The 23732-nt window shown below is 38.8% G+C and overlaps 2 protein-coding genes across 8 annotated transcripts; one reads left to right on the plus strand and one right to left on the minus strand.

Moving 5' to 3' along the window:
* Positions 1-2789: 2789 nt before the first annotated feature.
* On the minus strand, positions 2790-11339 carry otos2 (otospiralin 2). 3 transcript variants are annotated; one of them, XM_042421689.1, is made up of 5 exons: positions 10160-10201; positions 5798-5947; positions 4784-4862; positions 3339-3371; positions 2790-3187 (listed from the first exon to the last, which is right to left on the minus strand). In XM_042421689.1, exons 3-5 carry the CDS (start codon positions 4848-4850, stop codon positions 3006-3008), a joined length of 282 nt encoding a protein of 93 aa, XP_042277623.1. In that variant the 5' UTR covers positions 4851-4862; positions 5798-5947; positions 10160-10201; the 3' UTR covers positions 2790-3005. The 3 variants fall into 3 exon arrangements, with proteins under 3 accessions (XP_042277623.1, XP_042277624.1, XP_042277622.1); XM_042421690.1 differs by lacking the exons at positions 5798-5947; positions 10160-10201 and adding an exon at positions 10947-11339; XM_042421688.1 differs by lacking the exon at positions 10160-10201 and having other exon boundaries at positions 5798-6397.
* Positions 10355-23505, plus strand: rnf165b (ring finger protein 165b). 5 transcript variants are annotated; one of them, XM_042421683.1, is made up of 9 exons: positions 10355-10443; positions 11346-14049; positions 14164-14494; positions 14681-14812; positions 16211-16340; positions 16520-16624; positions 16963-17058; positions 18465-18568; positions 21650-23505. In XM_042421683.1, exons 3-9 carry the CDS (start codon positions 14262-14264, stop codon positions 21765-21767), a joined length of 918 nt encoding a protein of 305 aa, XP_042277617.1. In that variant the 5' UTR covers positions 10355-10443; positions 11346-14049; positions 14164-14261; the 3' UTR covers positions 21768-23505. The 5 variants fall into 5 exon arrangements, with proteins under 5 accessions (XP_042277617.1, XP_042277619.1, XP_042277618.1 ...); XM_042421685.1 differs by having other exon boundaries at positions 14684-14812; XM_042421684.1 differs by having other exon boundaries at positions 10356-10443; positions 11407-14049.
* Positions 23506-23732: the final 227 nt, after the last annotated feature.

Consider the following 23732-nt stretch of genomic DNA (forward strand, 5'->3'; position numbering starts at 1 on the left):
ACCCCTTCATTATTTGCTTGAGCTTTCCTAATGTCAGATTCCTGGCAAATTAATAGGTCTATAGTAATACGCCCTCTTCTAAATCCACTCTGACATGGCATAAATAAGTCATTTATTTCCATATGGTATGTTAATCTTTCCATTATCATCTTCTCCATGGTCTTGCAAATACAGATGGGTGACAAATGGAGGGGAAAACCAGTACAGGCCTGAATGCTTGAACCCTACAGTGAGGGGATCCGGTGGCTCTGTTTTTGGGGGCATTTTGCTGGCATGGTTTGGGTCCACTTGTCCCCTTAGAGGGAAGGATCACTACAAATCAATACAAAGTTGTTCTGAGTGATCACCTTTATCCTATGATGAACATTTCTATCCTGATGGGAGTGGTCTATTCCAGGATGACAATGCCCCAATTCAAAGGCATGAGGGATCACTGAATGGTTTGATGAGTATGAAAATGATGTGAATCATATGCTATGGCCTTTGCAGTCACCAGTTCTCAACCCAATTGAACACATATGGGAGATTTTGGACTGATGTGGAAGAATGGTGTTCCTCAGCCTTGGCATTGATTCTGCAAGTCTCTGGAACTCTTCTAGAGGGATGAACACCAGTCTTCCAAAAGATATTCCCTCATTTGGTGTTTTGATGATGGTGGTGGAGAGCACTGTCTAACACATCAGTACAATTCATACTTGAGGTACAATTTATACTTGAGAAACTTCCCAATGAGCCAGTTTCTCATGTATATTGTGAGCAGATATGAGACATTTAGGTGGCAAGCCAGGCCTTGCAGTAACCATCAACGACCATAAGAAGCATTTGACTGCAGCAAATCAAATGATGCAACATTAACAAAATTTTGCTTTACTGGGTGTGATCTTTAAAGGCAAGAAGTGTAACCAAGAGTTCTGAGTTTAAAGTCAGAACTCAAATAAATTTTTCTTATGTGGCCCAGATCACGTTTCATGGATTCAGTTCTTTTTTTAAATTTTTTTTTGATCAGTAGTTTTTTATTGTTTTTCTTTCCAAACAGGTCAAGAAACACATCAGATACATCATATGCTGTTGAATGAGCTGAGAGACAGGACACATGGAGTAGAAACAATGTCAAAGTTAAACTAAAATACAAGAGTAAACTAAAAACTTTATTGAAAACTTCAAGCTGGCATCACGGAACCATTATTGCCTACAATAAAACTGAGTAACATGACCTTTACAATTTAAAACTAATTAAAGAAGAATATAATTAAGGACAAAAATAAATACTCCTTTACATTAAGTCTTGCAAAATGTAATCATGACTGATAAATTGTAGATTTTAGAGAGAAGGTCAGTTAATTTTATGAATAACACAAGAGGTTATTCATAAAATCTACATCTATGTAAATAATCATGTTAGCAAAAATAATATTGTTTACAAGATTGTTTTCATAAATATTGCAAAAACAATGTTACAATATTAGAAAGTTGAAGTGTAGTTTTTAGAGCACAGCCATGAATACAGATTGTTCCAAAAGAACGATTAAGATATAGCCTACACTCATATATTAAAAAAGGTGCTTTAATGATTTAGCATCAGATTTACAGAATGTTCAAATATTCTGTTGAATATTAAACGTCAGGTTAAAGAATTTGTTACATGATTTAACCCGTTTATTGTTTTAAAATCCACCTCTGTTGCTTTTGGAGAAAATGTTGAATATTTGGTTGCAACTGTAAAGTGATCAGAGTTGAGTTTGGAGGAAAAAAGAGGAGCAGCAGAGGAGGAGGTACAGGAGGAGACCGTAAAGAAGGAGGAGAGTAGGAGGTAAAAAAAGGAGAGTATAAGTGAATAAGAGGAGGAGGTAAAAAAGAGTATTAGTGGAGGAGAGGAGGAGATGAAATGAAGGAAAGTATGAGTGGAGGAGAGGATGAAGTAAAAAGAAGGAGATTATGAGTGGAGGAGAGGAGTAAAAAGAAGGAGAGTATAAGTGGAGGAGATGATGAGGTAAAAAAAGGAGTATTAGTGGAGGAGAGGAGGAGATGAAATGAAGGAAAGTATAAGTGGAGGATGTAAAAAGAAGGAGAATATAAGCCTCCATCACCGCCTCTATCACTGCTGCAACTGCCGCCATCACCGCCATCACCGCCATCACCGCCATCACCGCCATCACCGCCATCACCGCCATCACCGCCACCACTGCCACCACTGCCACCACTGCCACCACCGCTACCACTGCCACCACTGCCACCACTGCCACCACTGCCACCATCATCATCACCTCCACCGCTGCCATCACCACCACTTCCAGTCTTGTTCTTGTTATGTTGTTCTTGTTATCTTGTTCTCTGTTATCTTGTTCTTGTTATCTTGTTCATGTCTCGTTCTCTGTTGTCTTGTTCTTGTTATCTTGTTCTCTGTTATCTTGTAATTGTTTTCTTGTTCTCTCTGTTATCTTGTTCTTGTCTCATTCTGTTATCTTGTTCTCTCTGTTATCTTGTTCTCTGTTATTGTGTTCTTGTTATCTTGTTCTCTTTGTTATCTTGTCCTCTGTTATCTTGTTCTTGATATCTTGTTATCTTGTTGTCTCTGTTATCTTGTTCTCTGTTATTGTGTTCTTGTTATCTTGTTCTCTCTGTTATCTTGTTCTTGTCTCATTCTGTTATCTTGTTCTCTTTGTTATCTTGTCCTCTGTTATCTCGTTCTTGATATCTTGTTATCTTGTTCTCTCTGTTATCTTGTTCTTGTTATCTCATTCTCTGTTATCTTGTTCTTGTCATTTTGTTCTTTTTATCTTTTTCTTGTGTTGTTCTCTCTGTTATCTTCTTGTTATCTTGTTTTTGTTATCTCATTCTCTCTGTTAACTTGTTCTTATCTCGTTCTCTCTTTGTTATCTTGTTCTTGTCATTTCATTCTCTCTGTTATCTTGTTATCTTGTTATCTTGTTCTTGTGTCATTCCCTCTGTGGTCATGTCAGTTGTGACCATGTTGTTGTCACAAACTAAACCTCCTGTTGGTGTTTCTACTCTTCAGGTTCATGAGTTCCGTACCCAAGTCGGTCTGCAGAGGGAAAGTGAGCCCAGAAGGTTCTAGCTAGATCGTCGATGTGTTGGTATCCGGCATGTTTCCTCAGCTCCTCCACCCAGCCGAAGAAGTCGGAGGAGGTCAGCGCCCAGTTGGGGACGTTGCGCTTCTGTCTTCCTCCTGCGAAGGAAACAAAGTGGATTTCTGCTCAATGTTAAGCATCTTCAGACTGTTTTTTATGATCACTTCTTCTGTTGCACATTTTCAACATGTCTCAGGCAAACATATCAGCATTTGTGTCTGTAGTATTTTGAGATATTTAAAATCTCACCTTCGTCTGTGTCGACCCCGCCCTCCTCTGCACCTGAAACACAAAGAAGAAGCTCAGGGAATCTGCTGAGAGCTGAACTTTGTTGTGATTTCTTCTTCTGGCTCTTATTTGGCTTTTCTGTCTTTTCCTTTGTCTCTTCTGCTGCATCAGAAACCTGCTGGTGAGAAACTCAGTGATCTGTAAATCAGGAGGTGTGAGACCTCGTCTTACTCTCACACACTCTCTGCTTTGGCTCACAGAAATGCAACGCTCAGAGGAAACACAGGAGGGCGAGAAGGGTCGAGGTTTGTTGTCATCTTCAGCACAGATCCTCAGAAAATATCGTCAGTGTGAGAAATGTTTGTCTTCGAGCTGAGCAAGTCAGGATATGGGCATTATTTCTTTCTAAGATTCTCAAGTTTTGTCTCTCAGGCTGAATGAGACAAAACTTAGGGCTGAAAATAAACTTTCACCTCCTCAGGATGTTTTAAATGTTTTAAAATAAAACAATATTATTAAATAATTAAATAGAGGAATAAATAAGGAGGCTCTTCAAAAAAGAGTGTGATAATCATCATTTCCATTTAATATAATAATATTGAGTCTTATTTAACAACCTGAATGACAATTTTCCAAATGTTGCTATTGGTTCAAGCAACATAGATAATATGTTGACTATAATATAATTATATATATTTAACCCTTACATACTGTTCATATTCAGACTCTTCACAGTATCCTGCATAATTGATCCTTATATCAAATTTGTGCACAACAAATCATTTATAAATACCTCATCAGTCACAGATAAATATGTGATTAATCCTTGCTGAAGCTTTCAGACAGTAGAGAGAGTTTATTCTTTAGTTTTTATGATTTTTGTTTATGGAGAAAAAACATTTACAATCACACTATATAACGGTACTGTGTTACGTAAAACAGGGGAACATAGCGAGTTCAATGAATTATTTTAAATGTGAAGAAGGCAAGAGTATTTTTTTTTTTTAGTTTTGAATAAATATGGGTCAAACACTCTACAAAAAATGTATATCAACTGCACACAAATGTTTTTAAAAAGTTGAAATATTTCCATTTTTGTATATTCTGGGTCACATTAGGGGAAGTCATCAAATTTCAGGCTAAAAGTATTTAGTGTGTTTTTACTGCTCTCACATGTAAAAATGGATCAAATTTGACTCTGAACAGTATGTAATGGTTAACCAGGGGGCAAAATATAGAAGTGTCATCCTTACATTTTGTCTTGATTTAGCTTTATAAAGTTTAGCAGGTGTAGCATTATTTAGAATTACAGTGATTTATGGATGTACAGAGAGTGAAACTGTGCCTCTTTCAGGTCAGAATGAAGTATTCATACTGTATATCAATATGAATTCCAACAAACAGAGGAAAAATATGTTTAGTTGAACCCATCCAGATTGAATCGTTGGAGTTTATTTGTGTCTCACCTGCAGGCACCAGCAGCGTGAGGACAGACAGCAGGATGAAGACACTCAGCAGCTGACGAATCATCATGTTTCAGCCCAACTGCAGAATCAAACAACACATGATCAGAGGATTTTTATCTCTTAAACTGTAAACTCTTAAAACCTGTGATCATTTCTCCTCACTGCTGCATCAGTCTTTCATTTGAAACTATTTAAAAAAAAATCTGATTTAGCTTCTACTTCAAGTTCATGAAAAACCAAATGAAGAGCTGTCTTATATTTTTATTTTCCATTTTTCTATTATTCAGCCTTATTTATTATTATTATTATTATTATTATTATTATTATTATTATTATTATTATTATTATTATTATTATTTAATTGTGGTAATTTTACATCACTGTCTCCTTGGGTTTCAGTGTATGTAAAGCACTTTGTAAAATTGTAATATACAAAATATATAAAATTGCTATACAAATGAAGTTTATTATTATTATTATTATTATTATTATTATTATTATTATTATTATTATTATTATTATTATTATTATTATTATTATAAGAGCAGAAAAGGTTTTGATTTGACTTTTTGATTCAAGATAAATCTCCAATCAGAAGCAGAGACATCCAGATATAAAAAAACACAACATAAAAGCATCAAATATACACAAATCCCTGAAACAGAGAAGGAAATATACAATTAAGATTTCAAAATTAATGTGGCTTGTAAAGGTGCTACACAAATAAACTTTTAGTTGATGAACTTCATTTCCAAAATGTGAAAATGTTAAGGACTCTAAAATCAGGCACATGATTATTTCTAATAATAAGAGTTTCTTAACGGACTGTAAGTCTTGTTTGGTGAAATGTGGATAAAGATTTTGTTTTTCCCAATACCCAAACAAAATACATGTTCACTGAAGTTTGACGACAGGAGCCTAGTTGATGTTAGAGATGTTTGTATCTCTCAAATGAAGTTAATAAAAGCAAAAATCTTTGCTTTTTAGCTGATAAAGTAAATTGGAGAACTGTACCTGGATCTGTAGATGTGATAGTTTCTCCTTGATGCTTGCAGCTCTGTGTGCAGTCTGTGTTAAGATATTGAGCTGAGAGGTTTTTAGTTTCTTCTTTGTTTCCTCTCTCAGCTCCTCGTCACATACCTGATCTGACCTCTGACCTCTGACCTGCTGATTCTCACAGCAGAAGAAGACAAACAGACGTCTGTATTCATTCTTTGTGTGCAGAATGTTAACCAACACACGTGTTTCACTTTTTTCTTCCTGGCGTTTATGTAAAAGCAGTTTTACATTTTTTTTTCATTTTTCTTTTATGCTTCCAAATATAATTATTAATGTACATAATTTATGTAAAAATGTCTCTCTTCATTAAAAGTTGAATTGTGTGAAGAAATGAGAAACTCACCCTGCACTAAACTATGTTTGTCACGTGTGGTACAGGGCAGAAAGGTGGAGTTCCCAAATGCAGATAATACAGACTGGCAGGTTATATGAGAAGGGATTTTAATGAGGAATCCAAAACACAGGCTTATAGATCATAACGGGGAGTCATTCCAAGAACAGGGCAAGGCAGGCAGGCGGGTCAAAATCAGACTGAGGGTCTAAACCACAAGTTTCCTATTCAGCCTCTGAAAAAAGTTTGAAAAAATAACTCAAATGATATCAGGGTTATCTCATCTTGGTTTTGAGAGTTAACGCTTGCCTTATAAATTGGAGGTGTGGAGTTTGAAAGCAGTTGGCATTTAGGAGGCTGGGAGAGGGTCTAAGAGAGTTGTCAAGTGGGTTGGACGCCCCTGGTTCATGCACAATTTCAAGCAACTCTATGGCTTTGATTGACATGAAAGTCTCCAGGTTAAATCATCAGTCCAAAAGGTTAAAGGAGACCTATTATGCTAATTTCCAGCTCTATTTTTTGTGTGTTTTTTCAAAAAAAATTCTGGGACTCCAGTAGATTAGTTTTGCATGATTCACAGTTTAAAACACTCCTTATTTATCTTATACTGGCCCTTTATGCAGCCCCTCAGTTCAGCCTCTGTCTCTTAACAGGCTGTTTTAGCTTCTGTCTGTTTAAGGCCCCCCTCCTGATGAGCCCACTCTGTTCTGATTGGCCAGCTTTCTGGAAGTCTGCCCAGGGGCAGCTGTATCAGAGTTGTGTTAAGTTACCGTTAATGCAAACCCAACATTTCCTGCTTAACTGCTTCATATTAAAAAATTTTAAATTATTAAATTACAGGAGAATTCTTGTGAAGAATTTACAGTAAATTAAACATGTTCCTCACCAAATAGCAGAGCTTCATTAGCATCACTAAAAACTGGTCAAAACAACAATATATGGACATATTTTGAGCTCTTTGTTAAGCTGTTCAGTTACAGATAATGCAGGGAGGAATAGTACAAGCACAAACAGCCACAGTGAGATGACTGATGAAGAGCTGCAGACAACCAGCACACCTCCAAGCGGTAAACAACCTTTTTGCTTTGCCCTGCTGTGTAATGGAAAAACAGTCATAGTGTGCCAGCTCGACTCGAGTCATGTCTCAGCGTGACTACCCCCAAAACAATGGAAAAATGCCATAGTGTTAGCGGAGCAGAGCAGTGAGCTTGTGCACTGTGTGTGGAGCAGATGACCATTTAAAGAAATCCGCCACGAGCCAACATCAGCTTGGGCTGAAAGTAGAGACAAACATTGGAAATCGAGTGTTCAGAGCAGTCTGAAGCTGGTGCTTTTTACTTCTACTACGTTTACCTCATTATTTGACACTTTGGCCACGTTCAATATGAACATCCGACATTGTACCATTATGTATATGACTGAATGAAATATGGAAGAGCATAATAGGTCCCCTTTAACAACTGTGTAAGAAAATTTCCAGTTCTGGAGTGCCATGATAGCCGAATGGTTACTCTGCATGCGACATAACCGCAATGCCCCCGGTTTGATTCCAGCCAGGGACCTTTGTCGCATGTCATACCCATCTCTCTCTCTCTCCTGGTTTCCTGTCTGCCTTCTCACCGCCCACTATCCAATGAAGGCAAAAATGCCAAAAAAAAAAAAATCTTAAAAAAATAAAATATCCAGTTCTCTGATAAGAAAGTTGAAAGTACGAGCCAATTTAAAAAACTTTGAGGTAGGAGTTAACTACGACTCCCAATGTGCAATGTGTTTCAACAAGAAGCATTAAATGAGGTGGAGGTGCAACACTAAATCAATGGAGTGCCCCTTTAAAGGATGAGTTCACAATTTTTCAAGTCTGTCTTAAAACAACAGTCAAGTGTTGGTCGCTGTTATCATTCCTCCTATTCATACTTCCTATTAAAAGATCCCCTTCAAATGTGCTTTCAGTGTAAGTGACTGGGGCCAAAGTCCACAGTGTGTCCACACAGTCATGTTGTGCAAAAATGCGTTTAAAAGTTTATCTGAAACTTATATGAGGCTTCAGCAATCTGTGTTAGTCATATCAAGTGGATATCTGCCACATTTACAGTCTTTTTAGCATCAAATTCCCTCTTTGTGTTTCCTTTGACAGTGTTTCCCCGTTGAGCTGCGCTGGAAGTTTAGTAACGAAAAGAGGGACTCTGGCACTAAAAAGACTGTAACGTTGAAAGATATCTACTTGATTTGACTAATTTGGACGGCTGAAGCTTCATATTAGCTTCAGATAAACTTTTAAATACATTTTTGCACAGAGGGAGGTCTGTGGATTTTGGCCCCCACCACTTACATTGTAAGTGCATTATGAAGGAATCTTCTAGTGGCCAGTATGAACAGGAGGAATGATTATGTCAAGAAAAACCTGTTTCAATGTCCATTTGGGCACCTGACTGTTGTTTTAAGACAGACTTGAAAATTGTGAACCTATCCTTTAAGTGGATGTGGAAGTATGGGGAAATTCATATAAAACAAATACTAATCCAATCTTCATACTTCAAAAGAGAAATAAACAAAAATAAACAGCTCGCACACTGCTGGGATCCAATTTCCACTTATTTATTGCCCCAAGGTGACGTTTTGAGCACCACTGCTCTGATGAGTCTGATAAAGAGCAGTGGTGCTCGAAACATCACCTTGGGGCAATAAATAAGTGGAAATTGGAGCCCTGCAGTGTGCAAGCTGTTTATTTTGTTTATTTCTCGATTTGCTCACTTGCAGCCCAGCACTTGCCCTCTCTGGTTTGAATGTGTGTGTATACTCCTATCTTATACTTCAAAAGAGAGCCATAAGAATTTTAAATAAAACTACTTATACAGAACCAACAAACTCCTTATTTTTTATTGAATTAAAGGCTCTAAAATGTCTGGTTGTTTTTAAAATGGTTCAAATTATGTATAGAGCAAAAAATTCAATTATTACCTGAAAGTATCCAAAAGTTGTTTAAAATGAAAAAAGTCAGTATGATTTGAGAGGACTTTGCATGTTTAAAAAACAATTACTGAGGACCAATGTAAAAAAATCATTGTATTTCAGTCAAAAGTGAGGTAGTAAGTTTAAAAAAATGTTTGAAAATAATTTACTGAACAAATATAAAAATTGATGGAGACAAACATTGGCATAGAAGGATAGGGTACAGGATATGTAAGTTGTTTTTGTTTTGCATTGTTTTGTTTTTGTTGTTTGATGTTACCTTTTGAGGTCAAATTGGATGTGTTTCTATAAAGGTAAGTATAATAAGCTGAAGCTTCAGCCTGCACCTTTTTTGGACTGCAGAAATCTTTAAAGGTGCAGTGTGTAGAATTTAGTGGCATCTAGTGGAACGGACTTGGCAGAAATGGAATATAATATTCATAAGTATGTTTTAATTAGTCTATAATCACCTGAAGCTAAGAATCTTTGTGTTTTCGTTACCTTAGAAGGAGCCCTTTATATATACCTACAGAGCGGATCCTTTTCCACGGAGACCGCCATGTTGCATCGCCATGTTTCTACAGTAGCCTAGAATGGACAAACCAAACAGTGTCTCTAGAGAGGGCCTTTCACATTTTTTGCAAGTTTGGCGGCCACCATATGTTCTCCTACATGTCTGGAGGGGGGAGGGGATTGGTATTCATTCGTTTGCAATCTGCAACCTCACCACTTGATGCCACTAAATCCTACACACTGCACCTTTAAGTTGTGTTGTTTTCAACTGTGGTATCTCAGCATCTGCCTTTTTGTTATGCATTTCTGTATGTAGTATGTGTTTATATGAATTTATATATTTATACATAGGATCTAATTATTTTTCTGTTATTGATTGCAGACCTAAATACATTTCATAATTTCAAATGTGGAAAGATTTCCTACTTTCCACATGAGTTCAAGACTACAAGGGGTGGAAAATAATCAATAGCCGTTCAATATACTTAAAATCAAGATTAATTGACAAGGCTGGAGAGGTTAACCTTCAGCTTTGGCATGTAGCGGCACAACATCGCCCTCTTTTGCCTCGGACATCAAATGACATGTCTGCTTTTGTCAACCAGGCGAGTCAGACAGTCGTATCGTTTGGTTCTCCTGTAGCCAGCCAGCAACAACCAGCCGCCTGAATGTAGATCCGCATGGGCTACTACTCCTCCTCTTATCTCTCCAAATAACCCAGCGGAATCATAAGATAAGGATCCCAGGATGGTGTTAGTGCATGTCGGATATCTGGTTCTTCCTGTATTCGGCTCAGTAAGAAACAGAGGTACGGTATTAATATTAATATCGATCCAAAGACATGTGCCCTGTTTATCTTAATATTCACTGCAGCTGTTGGCTAGCTAGCTCGAGCTTAGCCGTTTGGTTAGCTTGCGTTAGCTAGCTTAAAGTTTTCGCTTAAATTACTCGCGAAAGTGCCCGAAACGTGGTACTACTTTAATTTGTATTCATGCTGATTCATATAAACCACCGAATAATGTATATTGCCGGTTGTAATTACTCCTAATTATAATACAAAAAACCGCCGTTAGAGATAAGCTAACTGGCTCTTTGGCTCCGGCTATATCTTGGATCGGAAACATTTCTCACAAAGGATTTCACATGCAGCGAGTGTACGATCCAAAATACGTGATGTGAAAAACACATTCCTGCACAGAGAATCGTTTTGGGACAACACCAGTAAGATATATATTTTATTCAGTCGGTTTTTAATTTTATAAACGTTATGGTGCGTTGTTTTTCTCTCCGTGTATTTGCACTGTAAAATACCGCAAAATAGACGTAGCCTCTCCAGCCAGTCAGCTTATCTGTGCCTGGATGATGTCATTTGAAGATCATCTGCTTCTGCCACAGCTCGCCGCTTTTTCCCACCGCGATTTTTTTAGTAATTATTATTCTTGTCAAACGGCCAATGTAGTAATCGATACATGGCCAGCGAGCGTCGGCTTCCCGAGGCATCAATTTTAACAGTCGCCTCTTCTGTTATTTGCTAATTGGCACTTCAGCAGCTGTTTGTTTGAAGCTGCCGAATTGCAAAAAAAAAAAAGACCCGAGTCTTCCTGCACAGTTAAACACATGATAAAGCTACAGTGTAACATTAATTTCATAACAGTGGCATCAGTGATTTCATTGTGCTTTTATTTCTGTTCTTATTTCCCTGTTTCATAGTATGGAGGCTGGCTCTACATTCTGCATTTATCAGATCTTTGTCGTCCCCCCCATTGTGTAGCTAATGATCATCTGCTGCTGTGTGGTGTGGCGTGGCCTCTGCCTGTTCTCTGCATTTAGCTGTATTGTGAATCCCTTCTTCATTTCCTCTTTCCATCAGAAGACGACATTGGTATTAAAAAGCACCCCCTCCCAAGATGTATTCAGCCATAGACTTTTCCATGTTAAGCAGACTAAAAAAAAACAACAATAGCTAACACCTAGAACAGAGCACCTTTTTTGTCTTTTTTTCTGTCAAATTGCTGTAGCACTGAGTAAACATTTTAGCTCCTTTTTTTTAGATATCAGTTGAATGTCATTGTGTACCTCCCATCCAGTCTTGATAGACAACATGCTGTAAATTCCTGTAAAGTGGATACATTTTGCATGATCTCAAATACTGCACTGCATTGTTGAACACCAGAATTTGGCTCATCTTCCTTCTCTTCACACAAGGTGCAATGTACATGATGAAAGTGACCTATGATTTGGAAAAAAAACAAAAAAATACATGCAAATTGGAACCACATGCATGCCATATTTATTGTTAAACTCAGCATTTCAGCTAATGCTGCCATGTGATCACTGGAAATGACTGAAAGTACACTGCACCTGCACACAACAACCTGCCATAACTTGTCTCCATTTTTGTGTAATCCTTTTGTTCCCTTTGCAAATTTCAAGCTTTGAATCACACTGAATTGTCAGGGCTGTTTGCCATTTAATAGGCAAACGAGACTCTAAACATATATAAGCAGGCAAAACATGCTCACTGGTGGTTCATTATTTCCCAATTTTTCCCCACTAACATAAGGCCAAAATGCTATCCATTTCACAGGGATGCCTATTTTCCTGCACTGCTAAAGAGATCCTCTATTAGTAATAACGTCTTTATTGTTTGGTTGTGGTCTCTCTTTACCTTTTGTTCTGGTAATAGTACTTTCAATGCATGGTCACATTTATGATTCATAATTTTTGGTTTTTGTTTTACTACATTGACTAGTGAAAATCCAATGTAATCTTTCTGTAGTAAAGATGTTACCCTGCTGTACTGGAATCATGTGCTGTAGCCAACACGTCTGCTCATTGGATGCCGCTTTTGTTCTTTTTAACCCTATATGGAGCATGGTGGGCCTTGCCTTCAGTCTATGTTGTTTATTTTTGTTGCATGGATTTATACTATTATTACAAACAAATAAGAAAAAAACACAAATTCCACATATACTAATATTTTTCAATAAAGAATATAGTGTTTTTCCTAACCTTCAGTGTGCTTCTTGCTGATTTCCATTTATTGTCCTCCCTCTCCCTTGTCCCTACCTGCCCCCCTCCCCTTCCCCTCTCCCTCCACCCCCCACCCACCTCCTCCTCTCCCTCTGTGACAAAGATAGACGATTTCCACGCTTCCTCCATCACAGGGCCTGAATGAGTCTATCTGCTGTCATTCATGGTGACGTTTGAAAACGCAGTGTGCTACTTACAGTTAAGACTTGAGCCTTTGACCCACAGCAGCAAGGTCATCTCTTGTCTGCCCGGCTACAGTGACGAGGTGTCAAGCTGAAAATATTGCTGGAAAGTCATACCGCTACCTCTGTCTGGTTGTGTTTAAACAAAAAGAAAAAAATCACACTGCATTTTTCAAGCGTACTCCTAGTAAATGCAATGTAGACTTTGCCTATTTCATCATGATTACAAAAAAATAAATAAAATCCTGCTGTTTACATCAGAATTCGTCATGTCTTTTACCCCGTCAAAGCAGATTAAACTCAAACTGTTGTGTAATTTTGCATCTTCTACTACAAGGACTGCACAATCTAAACTTTTAGCCTTCTGAAAAATTCACTGTTTGTTTCTGCCAGATGGATATAATGGAGCACAGCATTTTGAATGTAGCTCCTCCGCATGCCTTTCTTGGGCCAAGATTTCTTTAAAACTTTCTAATAAAGACTAAATTTGTTATTCCAATTTTTCAGCCATTTCTTAATCAAAAAGGTCTTTTCTAAGCCTGAGTGCTGTATTAAAAACATATTTCACTACAGCACAAGTAAGCCTGGCTTTTTCTCCCTGTTGAGTCTCGACAGCAGCCTGTTCGCTGCAGTTGCCAAATAGCTGTGGTTAGGGAGAGTAAAAAAAGCATTCAAGCTATTTCCTCTCGACTCCTGAATGTTCATACGGGAGAGGATCCAGTAGAGCTGTACTGTATGTGTAAGAAACAAGATACAGTAGATTTCAGTGAAGCACAGATGCATAATGTTAAATTTATCGCCTGGTTTCATTTATAGGGAGGAATGAATTGTTCTTTCAGGTCATATAGATAGAGACTTGGCACCTTAACAGTTTAATGTATATCTTCCAGACAGCTAGGTACTAATGGGTTCTCCCCTGAGTGCACTGACCCACTGTCAGCTGCAAAATTTACAAGAATTGAGCTGCACTGAAGATTATATACTGATAGTTGCAGACTTCCATCTGCTCTGATCCAGTCCCCTTTTCTGTGAATCAGAAGACCAGGAAACCAGAACCAGAGGTCAGAAATGAAATTAAAGAAATGAAAGCTCATGTTTTGTGTGCAGGAGCAAAAAAAAAAAGGTTTTCATTTTCATGGTATTTGTGGTAACCATCATTTTCCCACCCCCACAGAAGTATTTTTCACCATAGGTAAGAGGTAGGGCTTCATTAACATGCTATATCACACACAGTGACACTACATTTCACCCACAATTAATTCCAGCTAATCTCTCCCCTCAGGTGCCTGACAACTTCTCCTTATCCTCCACAGGATCCCATTTCAACCGGCAACAGCAACAGCAGCAGCAGCAGCACAGCCATGCTACCTCTTGCCGGCACTTCCAGTTAGGTCCTCAGGCCCCGCTGCCCATGGACTTCCCCATGCCCCACCCAGGGCAGCCACAGTCAGGCATTAACCCCCACCTGGCCCCTCCCGGCCACCAGCATGGCCCTCCACTCCACCCACCCCTCAACCCCCTGCCCACCCCCCAGTTCCAGGACATCCCTGCCCCTCCCTTCCTACCTCAGGCATTACACCAGCAATACCTCCTCCAGCAGCAGATCCTCGAGGCCCAGCACCGACACATCCTGCCACCCTCCAGGTATCCACACAGGGAAATGTACAGCACAAGAGAAAATGTTTAGCTGCTCTGTTTTCAGTTAACCTCATGGTTCAAGCAGCCCGTTGGGGACTACAAACTCTTTGCAGTGACATCATATTTAAGGCCACTTCTTTTACAAACCTTTTTTTTCCAGGATGTATTCAAATGCTTGGTTATTTGTCTTAGTAGACGCACCCCAGAGAGAGTTCCTCACCAGCCCCACAGACTGCGGCCCGGCTACGAGTTTGCCCCCCCTCTTCATGTCCCTCCTCAGCCTGTGGTGCAGCAGCCCCGCTACCTGGCTGAGGGCACAGACTGGTAAGAAATGTATTATTATAAACCTATATGCACTCGTGTAGAGGCAAACTATACCAGATATTGTTGATTTGTTGGAACAGTTGACTGTCATGATGTAGATTTAGATTTATCACCAACAGAAACTACACCAAATGATGAAACATTATATACAACTCACTTCTCTACTGATGATACTCGTTGTACTCTAACTTGGACAAGACATCCTTGTTATTTGACAGCACCACACCACCGTTTAGTCCACCAAGTTAAATTTCAGGTGCAGTTGAGTTTGAGTCAAGACCAGCTCAAAGGTTTCAAGGCCAAGCTGAAAACTAACAGAGAAAATCAGTTTCTGTTTGACAGCAAAATAAGCAAACAATGGGATCCTTCTGCCAATTGTAACATTATTGCATAAGGTATTTCCTAGGGTTTAACAGGGAGGTACAACATACTCTCAGCAGCTTTATTTGAGACACTTCAGGTCACTACAAGTTAATAATTTGATATGCAGGAGAGAAACAAACGCAGACAAAGAGGAGCAAAAAATGCAGATTGTAAAAAAAACAAACATGAAGTTAAAATACTCAAAGAAAAATGGCAAAGCATGAAGCTAGTTGAAGATAAATCTTACATCTACCAATTCACAGATTCAGGGGTATGGAGGGAATTCTCCTGATTTATTTTTTTTATTGCACCCAGGGTTAAAAGTATATATATATATCAGTTGTACAGTGCTTTTTCTTTGTAATCTCTCTGAAGAAAGTGTACTAGTAAGCAATAGCTAGTCAGGAAATATACTATTTATAGCAAGTAAAAAAAAGCTATTACAGGGCGGTCAAGGCAGGACTCAAGCACTACAGTGCCAATTCACACACAGCCAATGTTAGTGATTCCCAACCAGGGATACATGTACCCCAGGGAGTACTTCTGCAATTATCAGAGGGTATGTGAAAGACTGTGGAGTAGCTCAGCTAATTTGAAAAAACAGAAACTGTGATTAGTGTGGTTATAATATATATATATATTTGTGTGTTTAGGAGGAAAACAAAAACACAAATAGGATTACAAATTAAAGTGAATATTTATACAACATGCTGACTGCAAAGGACACACCTCCACCAACCTGAGTCAGCTGTAACACCTGAACACCACCTGCTCATCTGCTGTTGTCAGTTGTTACTAGTTCTTAAATAACATCTAGTTTGAAATGAATTCAAATGAACACATGACATTTTGAACATGACAGTCTGTGTTTATGAAGTCCTCTGTCAGGGTGGTGGTACGTCAGATATAAAATGTTGGGAAACACAGGTTCAAGTAATGCTGTGGCTGTGAAGGGCTACTGCGCTGTTACCAAGAAAACGTGTGAAATAATGACTCATGTGCCATTGAGTGCCTTGTTTTTCTGTTTCTGTCCAGGGATCTAAGTGTAGATGCTGGACTGCCCCCTCACCAGTACCACATCCACCCGCTACCGCAGCACTATCAGCACTACTTGACCTCTCCAAGGATGCACCACTTCCCTAGAAACAATGCCTCAACACAAGTGGTGAGCCCTTCCGCCTCATTGCAATCAATCACTTTCATCTCGATGAACTCCCAGCGATCCTCCTCTGGGTTTCTCAGATTGATCTCGATATCTAGCAACGGGGGATGACCTGTGGTTCCGTTTCTCCGATTTCCTTTGCAGAGCTGACGCTAGCTTCTTTTTTATCTGTCATGTCCCAGGTTGTCCATGAGATCAGAAACTACCCATATCCCCAGCTGCACTTGCTGGCTCTGCAGAGTCTCAACCCCTCCCGCCACGCGTCTGCTGTTAGAGAGAGCTACGAGGTTGGTGCCGCTACTTCTCTCCTCAGCAGACACACCAGTCTACACTAATTTATCATTGTTACTCTGTGACCAATGCTCTGGACAGGCTCGAGTGTGTAACTGATTTTCTTATTTCCAATTACTCCGGGCTCCAGATGCCTCAAATGGCCCAGCTGCCTTTAATCTCATGACATTTGTTTTCATTTGAGTAGGATGCAATTGTTTTCTAAAGAGGCTCTTTCTTGTTCCTTGAAGCACCAGTTTTATTGTTTTACATCAAAATATTGCACACTTCTTCGATTTTTGCATTTGAATGTTTTTATTAAAGAAATCCCTTTTATGTGTTGTTTCCTTTGTAGGAGCTTCTGCAGCTGGAGGACAGACTGGGCAGTGTAAACCGTGGAGCAGTCCAAACCACCATAGAGAGATTCACTTTCCCACATAAGTATAAAAAGGTAAGACTGGAGGACTGGACTTTTTTTACCTGCTAGCTACAGTAGGTGATAGATCTTATTGATGTGGTCTTGTGCCAGTGGTGGAAGAAGTATCTAGATCCTTTACTTAAGTAAAAGTACCAATACAGCAATGTAAAAATACTCCATAAGTAAAAGTCCTTCATGAAAAATCCTACTTACGTATTAAAGTAGAAATGAGTAAAGAAATGAGTAAAAGTACTCATCTTGTCCCTCTGACTGATATATTATTATATGTGACATCATTAGATTATTAATACTGAAGCATCAGTGTGTAAGCAGCATGTTACTGTTGTAGCTGCTGGAGGTGGAGCTAATTTGAACTACTTTATATACAGTTAGCTAGTTTAGTCCAGTGGTTCCCAACCTAGGGGCTGGGCCCCAACAAAGGGTCATCAGATAAATCTGAGGGGTCATGAGATGATTGATGGGAGAGGAAAGAAGAAAAAACAAAGTTCTGATACACAAATCTGTTTTCAGTTTTTGGACTTTTTCTCTAATCTTTGATTTTTGGTGAAATATTGGATCATTTGAACATTTATTGAAATGGAACCATAAAAGAGGTTTAGAGGGAAAAATCACTATTTGGTGGAGCTGCTAACAGCTCATAAACATCTGAAATGTGACCCCAAATACACACTGCTGGTTTAATCTTTAATGATGTGTTGTATTTTAAAAGCTTGTTATATTATCCATTGTGTCAAATCTTCATCTTAAAAATAACTAAAGCTGTCAAATAAATGTAGTGGAGTAGAAAGTACAATATTGTATTGAAATGTAGTGGAGTGGAAATATAAAGTAGCATCAAATGGAAATACTCAAGTAAAGTACAAGTGCCACAAAATTGTACATAAGTAAATGTACTTAGTTACTTTCCACCACTGTCTGGTACAAACGAAGCGTTGGGCAAGAGAGAAGTTGCACTGGATGTTAAAGAATGGAATAGAAAAGGGTCGGGAGGATCAAAGAGGGGAGAGCATAAGGGGGGGGGGGCATCGCAACTCTCGCAGCAGTTCAAAGGTCAAACTAATTTCCGTCGGCAGATTAGTGAGACAGGTCTGCAGTGTGCACAATTCAAAGCGAGGGATGACTCATCGGGCTGTCTGCAGATATGTGCGTGAAATGAATTTTAAAAACTGTCTATACTGAATATGACCCCAATACTCGGGGAAAGAGTCAGATCATTTGGTACAGAGTGAGTGAGCAGAAGTAATTTAGTCTTTTCCATCTTTTTTTTTTTTTTTTTCTGAGAAGCATGATTAGGTGACTCTTTTCTTTTCCTCGTCTGGGCTGACTCAGAGACACCCGTGGTGTAAACATAACACACAGCAGCACGACATACTTTTAATAATTAAAGTCTGTTTGCCTCTGCGTGGTGCTCTCTGCAGAGAATACCCCAGGACCTGAAGATGTGTCTGGATGACGAGGAGCTGGACACTGATGAGAAGTGCACCATCTGTCTGTCAATGCTGGAGGATGGAGAGGATGTCAGGTACAACCAGACTGTCATCTTTTGCTTTTTTTAAAAGAGGAAAATGCTTGATGTGCAGATGTGGATGCAACTGCGTTTTGTCAGATAATATGTTGTCTCCTGGGAATTTGTTTTACCCGTTCTGGTTCTGGATTATTTTTTGGTAAATCTGTTGGCGAGTGCTGGGTTTACCTCTATGTTTCTTGCCTGGTGAGGTTTTGGTCTGACATTATGGAATGTCTCATTTGCTCATAGTATTTGTTTTTGCAGCCAACCTCTACAATGCAGTGGACCTTCACACAATGATGTGACTGAACTTTACTCCTCAGACAACACTATTCCTGCTAATTAGACCTCAGGGAGACCACTTCACATTGCCTACTTTATATAACCCTTCAGAATCGATGCACATAATCCTTAGTCTAAGCAGTTTTTAACCCTAAATTGGTTCTGCCACGTAAGTTCAAAGCATCAGGTTTGAAAATCCTATCACAGGATTTTCTTGAAAAAACTCCCTGAAGGCAACATTAGCATTTCATAAAATCTTATGATGTGTGTCCAGTGTTTTGATCTGTCTAACTGGCAAAGTGACAGAACATTTTATCTTAGTCTCTGGAAAAAAAGGACTAACTAATAAAGCAGTTGAAACTTAAGGTTGGCTAAGGTTGAGGGTATCTGGTTATATGAAAATGGACGAAGAAAATAGAGCAGAGATGCGTTTAGTTTGGTAATGCTTAAAGCAGACTCAAAATCTCAGAGGTATGCTGTAGTACTTTATACTATTCTAAGCCTGCAAAATATATTGTTTATGCAGCTTGTTACAGTGGGAGTCCATAAGTTCTCAATTCATCCAAGCATTCATCATACATGCTTTTGGAAAGTTTGTCTGCACCTGTTTGTTTTTTTTGCTTTTTCATTTTATTCCTTGTAAAGCACTTTGTAATCTCTGGTTTTGATAAGTGCTATATAAATAAATGCCATTATTATTTAGGTGTTTAAGAAAAACATATGCATTTGGTTCTGTTCACACATGGCACTAAAATGCATCTCAGGCAATAATAGGCGGACAGCTGTAAATAAATAAATAATTATTTACACTTTGAGAGATGGTGAAGGACTCCTGCGGTAAAAACTTTTATGCTCCTGAAGGACAGCATATCATGTGCATATCACATTGTTGAAGTCCATACCACGCAGAAAAAATAAAAATGTGAGTTGTGAAACGAAATTTGATCACATGAGGTCACTTGAGACGCATTCTGATGTCAAATGTGAACCACAGTCAGACTCGACTGGATCTATTCTGGACACAATCTGGATACTGGACACGACAGTCCTGTAAGTCACATACATGTAGAAGTTTGAAGGCCTTTAACTTCAGCTGTTACATCCAGCTGTTAGAACTTTCCTAATTGGTTTGATTTAATGATAACATTGTAATGTATTTATAAAATACAACATATCAGACTTTGTTGTTGATAAATTGATAAAGTTCTTACTTCCTTATTGTCCTTTATCAAGATGGAGACAGGCATTCAGTATCTGACGTTGAAAAATATTAGAAAATCTGAACTGAAAAAAATGAAAATTTAAACAATTGAAAAAAAATTTTCAGGAAGAAGACTAGAGCTGTAACAAATTATTTTCTTTAAAAAAAAATAATTCTTAATTAATCGATTAAAAGTTTTGTCTATGAAATTTCAGAAAATTGTGAAAATTGCCCCTTATGATTTCCATAAGTCAAAGATGACCTATTTAAATTGCTTGTGTTATCCGACCAACAGTCCAAACCCCAAAGATATTTAGTTTACTAAATTAACGTATAGACTTTGGAGAAGTTTGAACCAGTAAATGTTTGGCATTGTTTGAAAAATGATTGAAACAAATACTTAATTATCAAAATACTTGCAGATTAATTTTTTCGTTGATTGATTAATCGTTTTAGCTCTAAAGGAGACAAGGTCAAAAATATCATAGACACCAAAAAAAAAGAAATCTTTTCATCAAAGACAACAGTTGTAAATATCAATATACTACAAAGTTAAATATGGAAAACATGTTAACTCTTAATTCTGTCTTTCAGACATTGATTAGCCTTTGCTTTAAAGGTAGAAAATTTTGACTGGGGCTGTAACTAACAATTATTTTTTATTATCAATTAATCTGCAGATGATTTTCTTGTTAAGTCGTTTTATCTACAAAATGTCAGAAAATAGTGAAAATACTCGTTATAATTTCCAAGTCAAAGGTTATGTCTTAAGATGTTTTATTTTTTTCTGAACAGCCCAAAACCCAAAGATATTCCATCAACTATCATGTATGACAAAGAAAAGTGTTAAATCATCACATTTGAGATGCTAAAAGAATCTAATTTTGGGGGCATATTTGCTTTAAAAATTACTAAAACCATTATTCAATTGTCAAATTAATTGCTGAGATTGATGTCAATAATTTAACAAAATAATTTTACAAAAACTAGCTTTGTGTAATGTCTGGTGTTAGTCAGGACAGAGTGTTTTAATGTTGAAGACACTTACTGATCAGCTGATGTCTTGCTGACTCCTGCTATTGCTGCTTCAGACTGATGGTTAACGTTACTCCTCACCACGCTGCAAGAAGTGCACTGTCCACACTGCAAAAAATATCTTCCATATGTCCTAATGCTGATATATGAATATTCAGAGTTTGCTGCTTAATTACTTTCAGAGTAGTCTGCAGTCACATGTTAACTGGTGAAGTTAGCAAGCTGTAGGATGTTGATGAAGTCCCACAGCAGCTCCCGCCATGTTTTTTGATGCAACTGAGGTTCACTAGTCTCTCACGTGGCCAGGTCTCATTGTGCAAAGAACCAAAGGCTGGTCATGTTAGACTAACAGGATTAAAGCTTCATGCATCCAAGGGAAAAGGCATATATTAAAAGATCAATCTCGGGATTCTATGAATCGATATTGGGTCATTCAAATGAAGATCGAGTTGAATCGGAAAATCTATTTTTTTTAAACCCAGCCCTTTTATGTAGATACATAAAATGTTAATTAACTGACTGATACATTTGTACTGCATTAATTTAAAATCCTAACCCTGTCTCTTCTGTCTCTTTAGGAGATTACCCTGCATGCACCTCTTCCACCAGGCGTGCGTGGACCAGTGGCTGGCCACCAGCAGGAAATGCCCCATATGCAGAGTGGACATTGAGACCCAGCTGACCCCCGACAGTTGATAGCACCTGTCGACTCCTGCAGCTTTGGATCTGGTCTCGTGATTCTCCATCGCCTCCCTCTCCTCTCTCTGGTGGGAGGGGGGGGGAAAGCTCTGCCAAACACCCCTCTTCCCCTCTGCATCACTCAATGAGCCTGCCTTCTGAGACAGCTGTGACAGAGGGATCAACAAAGCACACTCACCTACAACACAGCGAGGGATTGGGGTTGATGCGTAGATAGGTGGCTGGACTGAAGGTTGGTTGAATGGACTTACTGGATGTAAAAGGTAGGAACGGACACGTATGAACAGATGTGCTGAGGCTTCACACGACTCTGTCCGACTGTGCACCCTGTGTACTTTTCTCCGTACAGCTACCAAGAGAGGACACTCTGACTACCAACCACCCCAGCTTGTGTGGCGTATTAAGGCCATTTCTCTGCCACTATATCTAAACCCCTTCCCAGGCCTGTGAAAAATCCTTTAAGCTGCACTCTGCCCAAGCCCTCAGCACATCTGTACAGAACATTATCAAATGATTAGCATGAGGTTGTTTGGTGTGAGCCCTTGTAGCTGAACGCTTGTGGTGTAATGGAGTATAGTACTGAATAAGTATTTACAGAGTAACAGTGTTGTGTAGCAAGCAAAAGCCTTTTCGCTTTGAGAAATATGTTTGTGAAAAATAAAACCTACAGAGAGGGTGAATACAGCTCTAACAGTGAGAATTATCAGCGTGTTAAATCTCCATGGGCGACGAGGAGAGAGCTGGTTGTGTGTAAAAAGGCCAAAAACCCCTCGTTCTTGTCTAACATGGTTTTGGATTTACAGTTAGTAGATGCCATCAGAGTTGATGCTAAACCCGCAAACTGCAGGCATGGCTTCCAGTGATCTGTGTAGTGTCGTAGTCGGGCCTCTATAATCTAGAGCAGAGGCCTGAGATGTGCATGCTGTATGGCAGGCTTGGGCTGTGTTGTTATTGTGGAGCAGTAGAAACAGGGACTGTGTCTGTGCATGTGAACCGTATACTATGACTCCGACGATCCCACTCATTCATAGAGGAGGACAAGAATGCACCAAGAAAAAAAAACAAAACCCTTTTCCCCCTCCCTCCCTTTACACCCTTCCCCACTCATCCTGAGTAGACCAAAGTTGCCCTTAGACACCGATCTCAGACCATTGTAGCATTTCTCTCCTAACGTTAGGATTCAAAGAGCTGCTAGCAGGTCTGTGTCTAACAGCAACTCCTCTCTGTGGCCTCGCTCATGGCATGATCATGAGAGGCCGGCATGGGCTTGAGGATGCAGTGCCTGAGTCTTGCCATTAGAGTGAATAAAATCTGACATTTGTATTACCTTTTACCAGAACCTTATTGCCTATCGAACAAGCACATGTGATTTCTATATACAGTGAATTGCCTCTGTTGTGTATCGGCTCCTTTCATTTCAATCTAAGTTGATAAAAGACTGTCCGGTGTTACAGGGAAAATACAAACTAGTTTGCCTGTGATATGTGCTAGAATGTGTATGATTGCCCCCCACCTCCCCCTCCCCCATGGTAGTAGTGTATGGTATTGCTAGAACAACTGTGATAATGTTCAGTGATAGAAGCCGTTTTCTCTATATCATGCATGAAACATGTCGGCGTAGTTTCACTTGAAGGAGGGTGAAAGGGAGAAAAAGCCATCCATTTGAAAAATACCAAACAATTGTTCTTAACATTAAGTTTAAAATTTTATTTCAATTGTCTTTTTCTGCCATTTGTTTTCTTTTTTTTTCATTTTACTTGTAATTTTATTTAATTTTTTTTTTTTTTAGCTCACATGCCAATTTGGACATGGTACTAATATGCCGAGTCCTTGTCCATTTTAACCACAGTGAAGAAAAAGCTGCAATGCTGCAAAAACATATTTATTGTTGTTCTAATGTAGCTTGTGTTTTGTAAATGCACTATAATATGGAGTTGCCTGATTTTTTGGTTTGGTGGTGTG

Source organism: Thunnus maccoyii, chromosome 9 (genome assembly GCF_910596095.1).
Source record: "Thunnus maccoyii chromosome 9, fThuMac1.1, whole genome shotgun sequence".
NCBI classification, from domain to species: Eukaryota; Metazoa; Chordata; class Actinopteri; order Scombriformes; family Scombridae; genus Thunnus; species Thunnus maccoyii.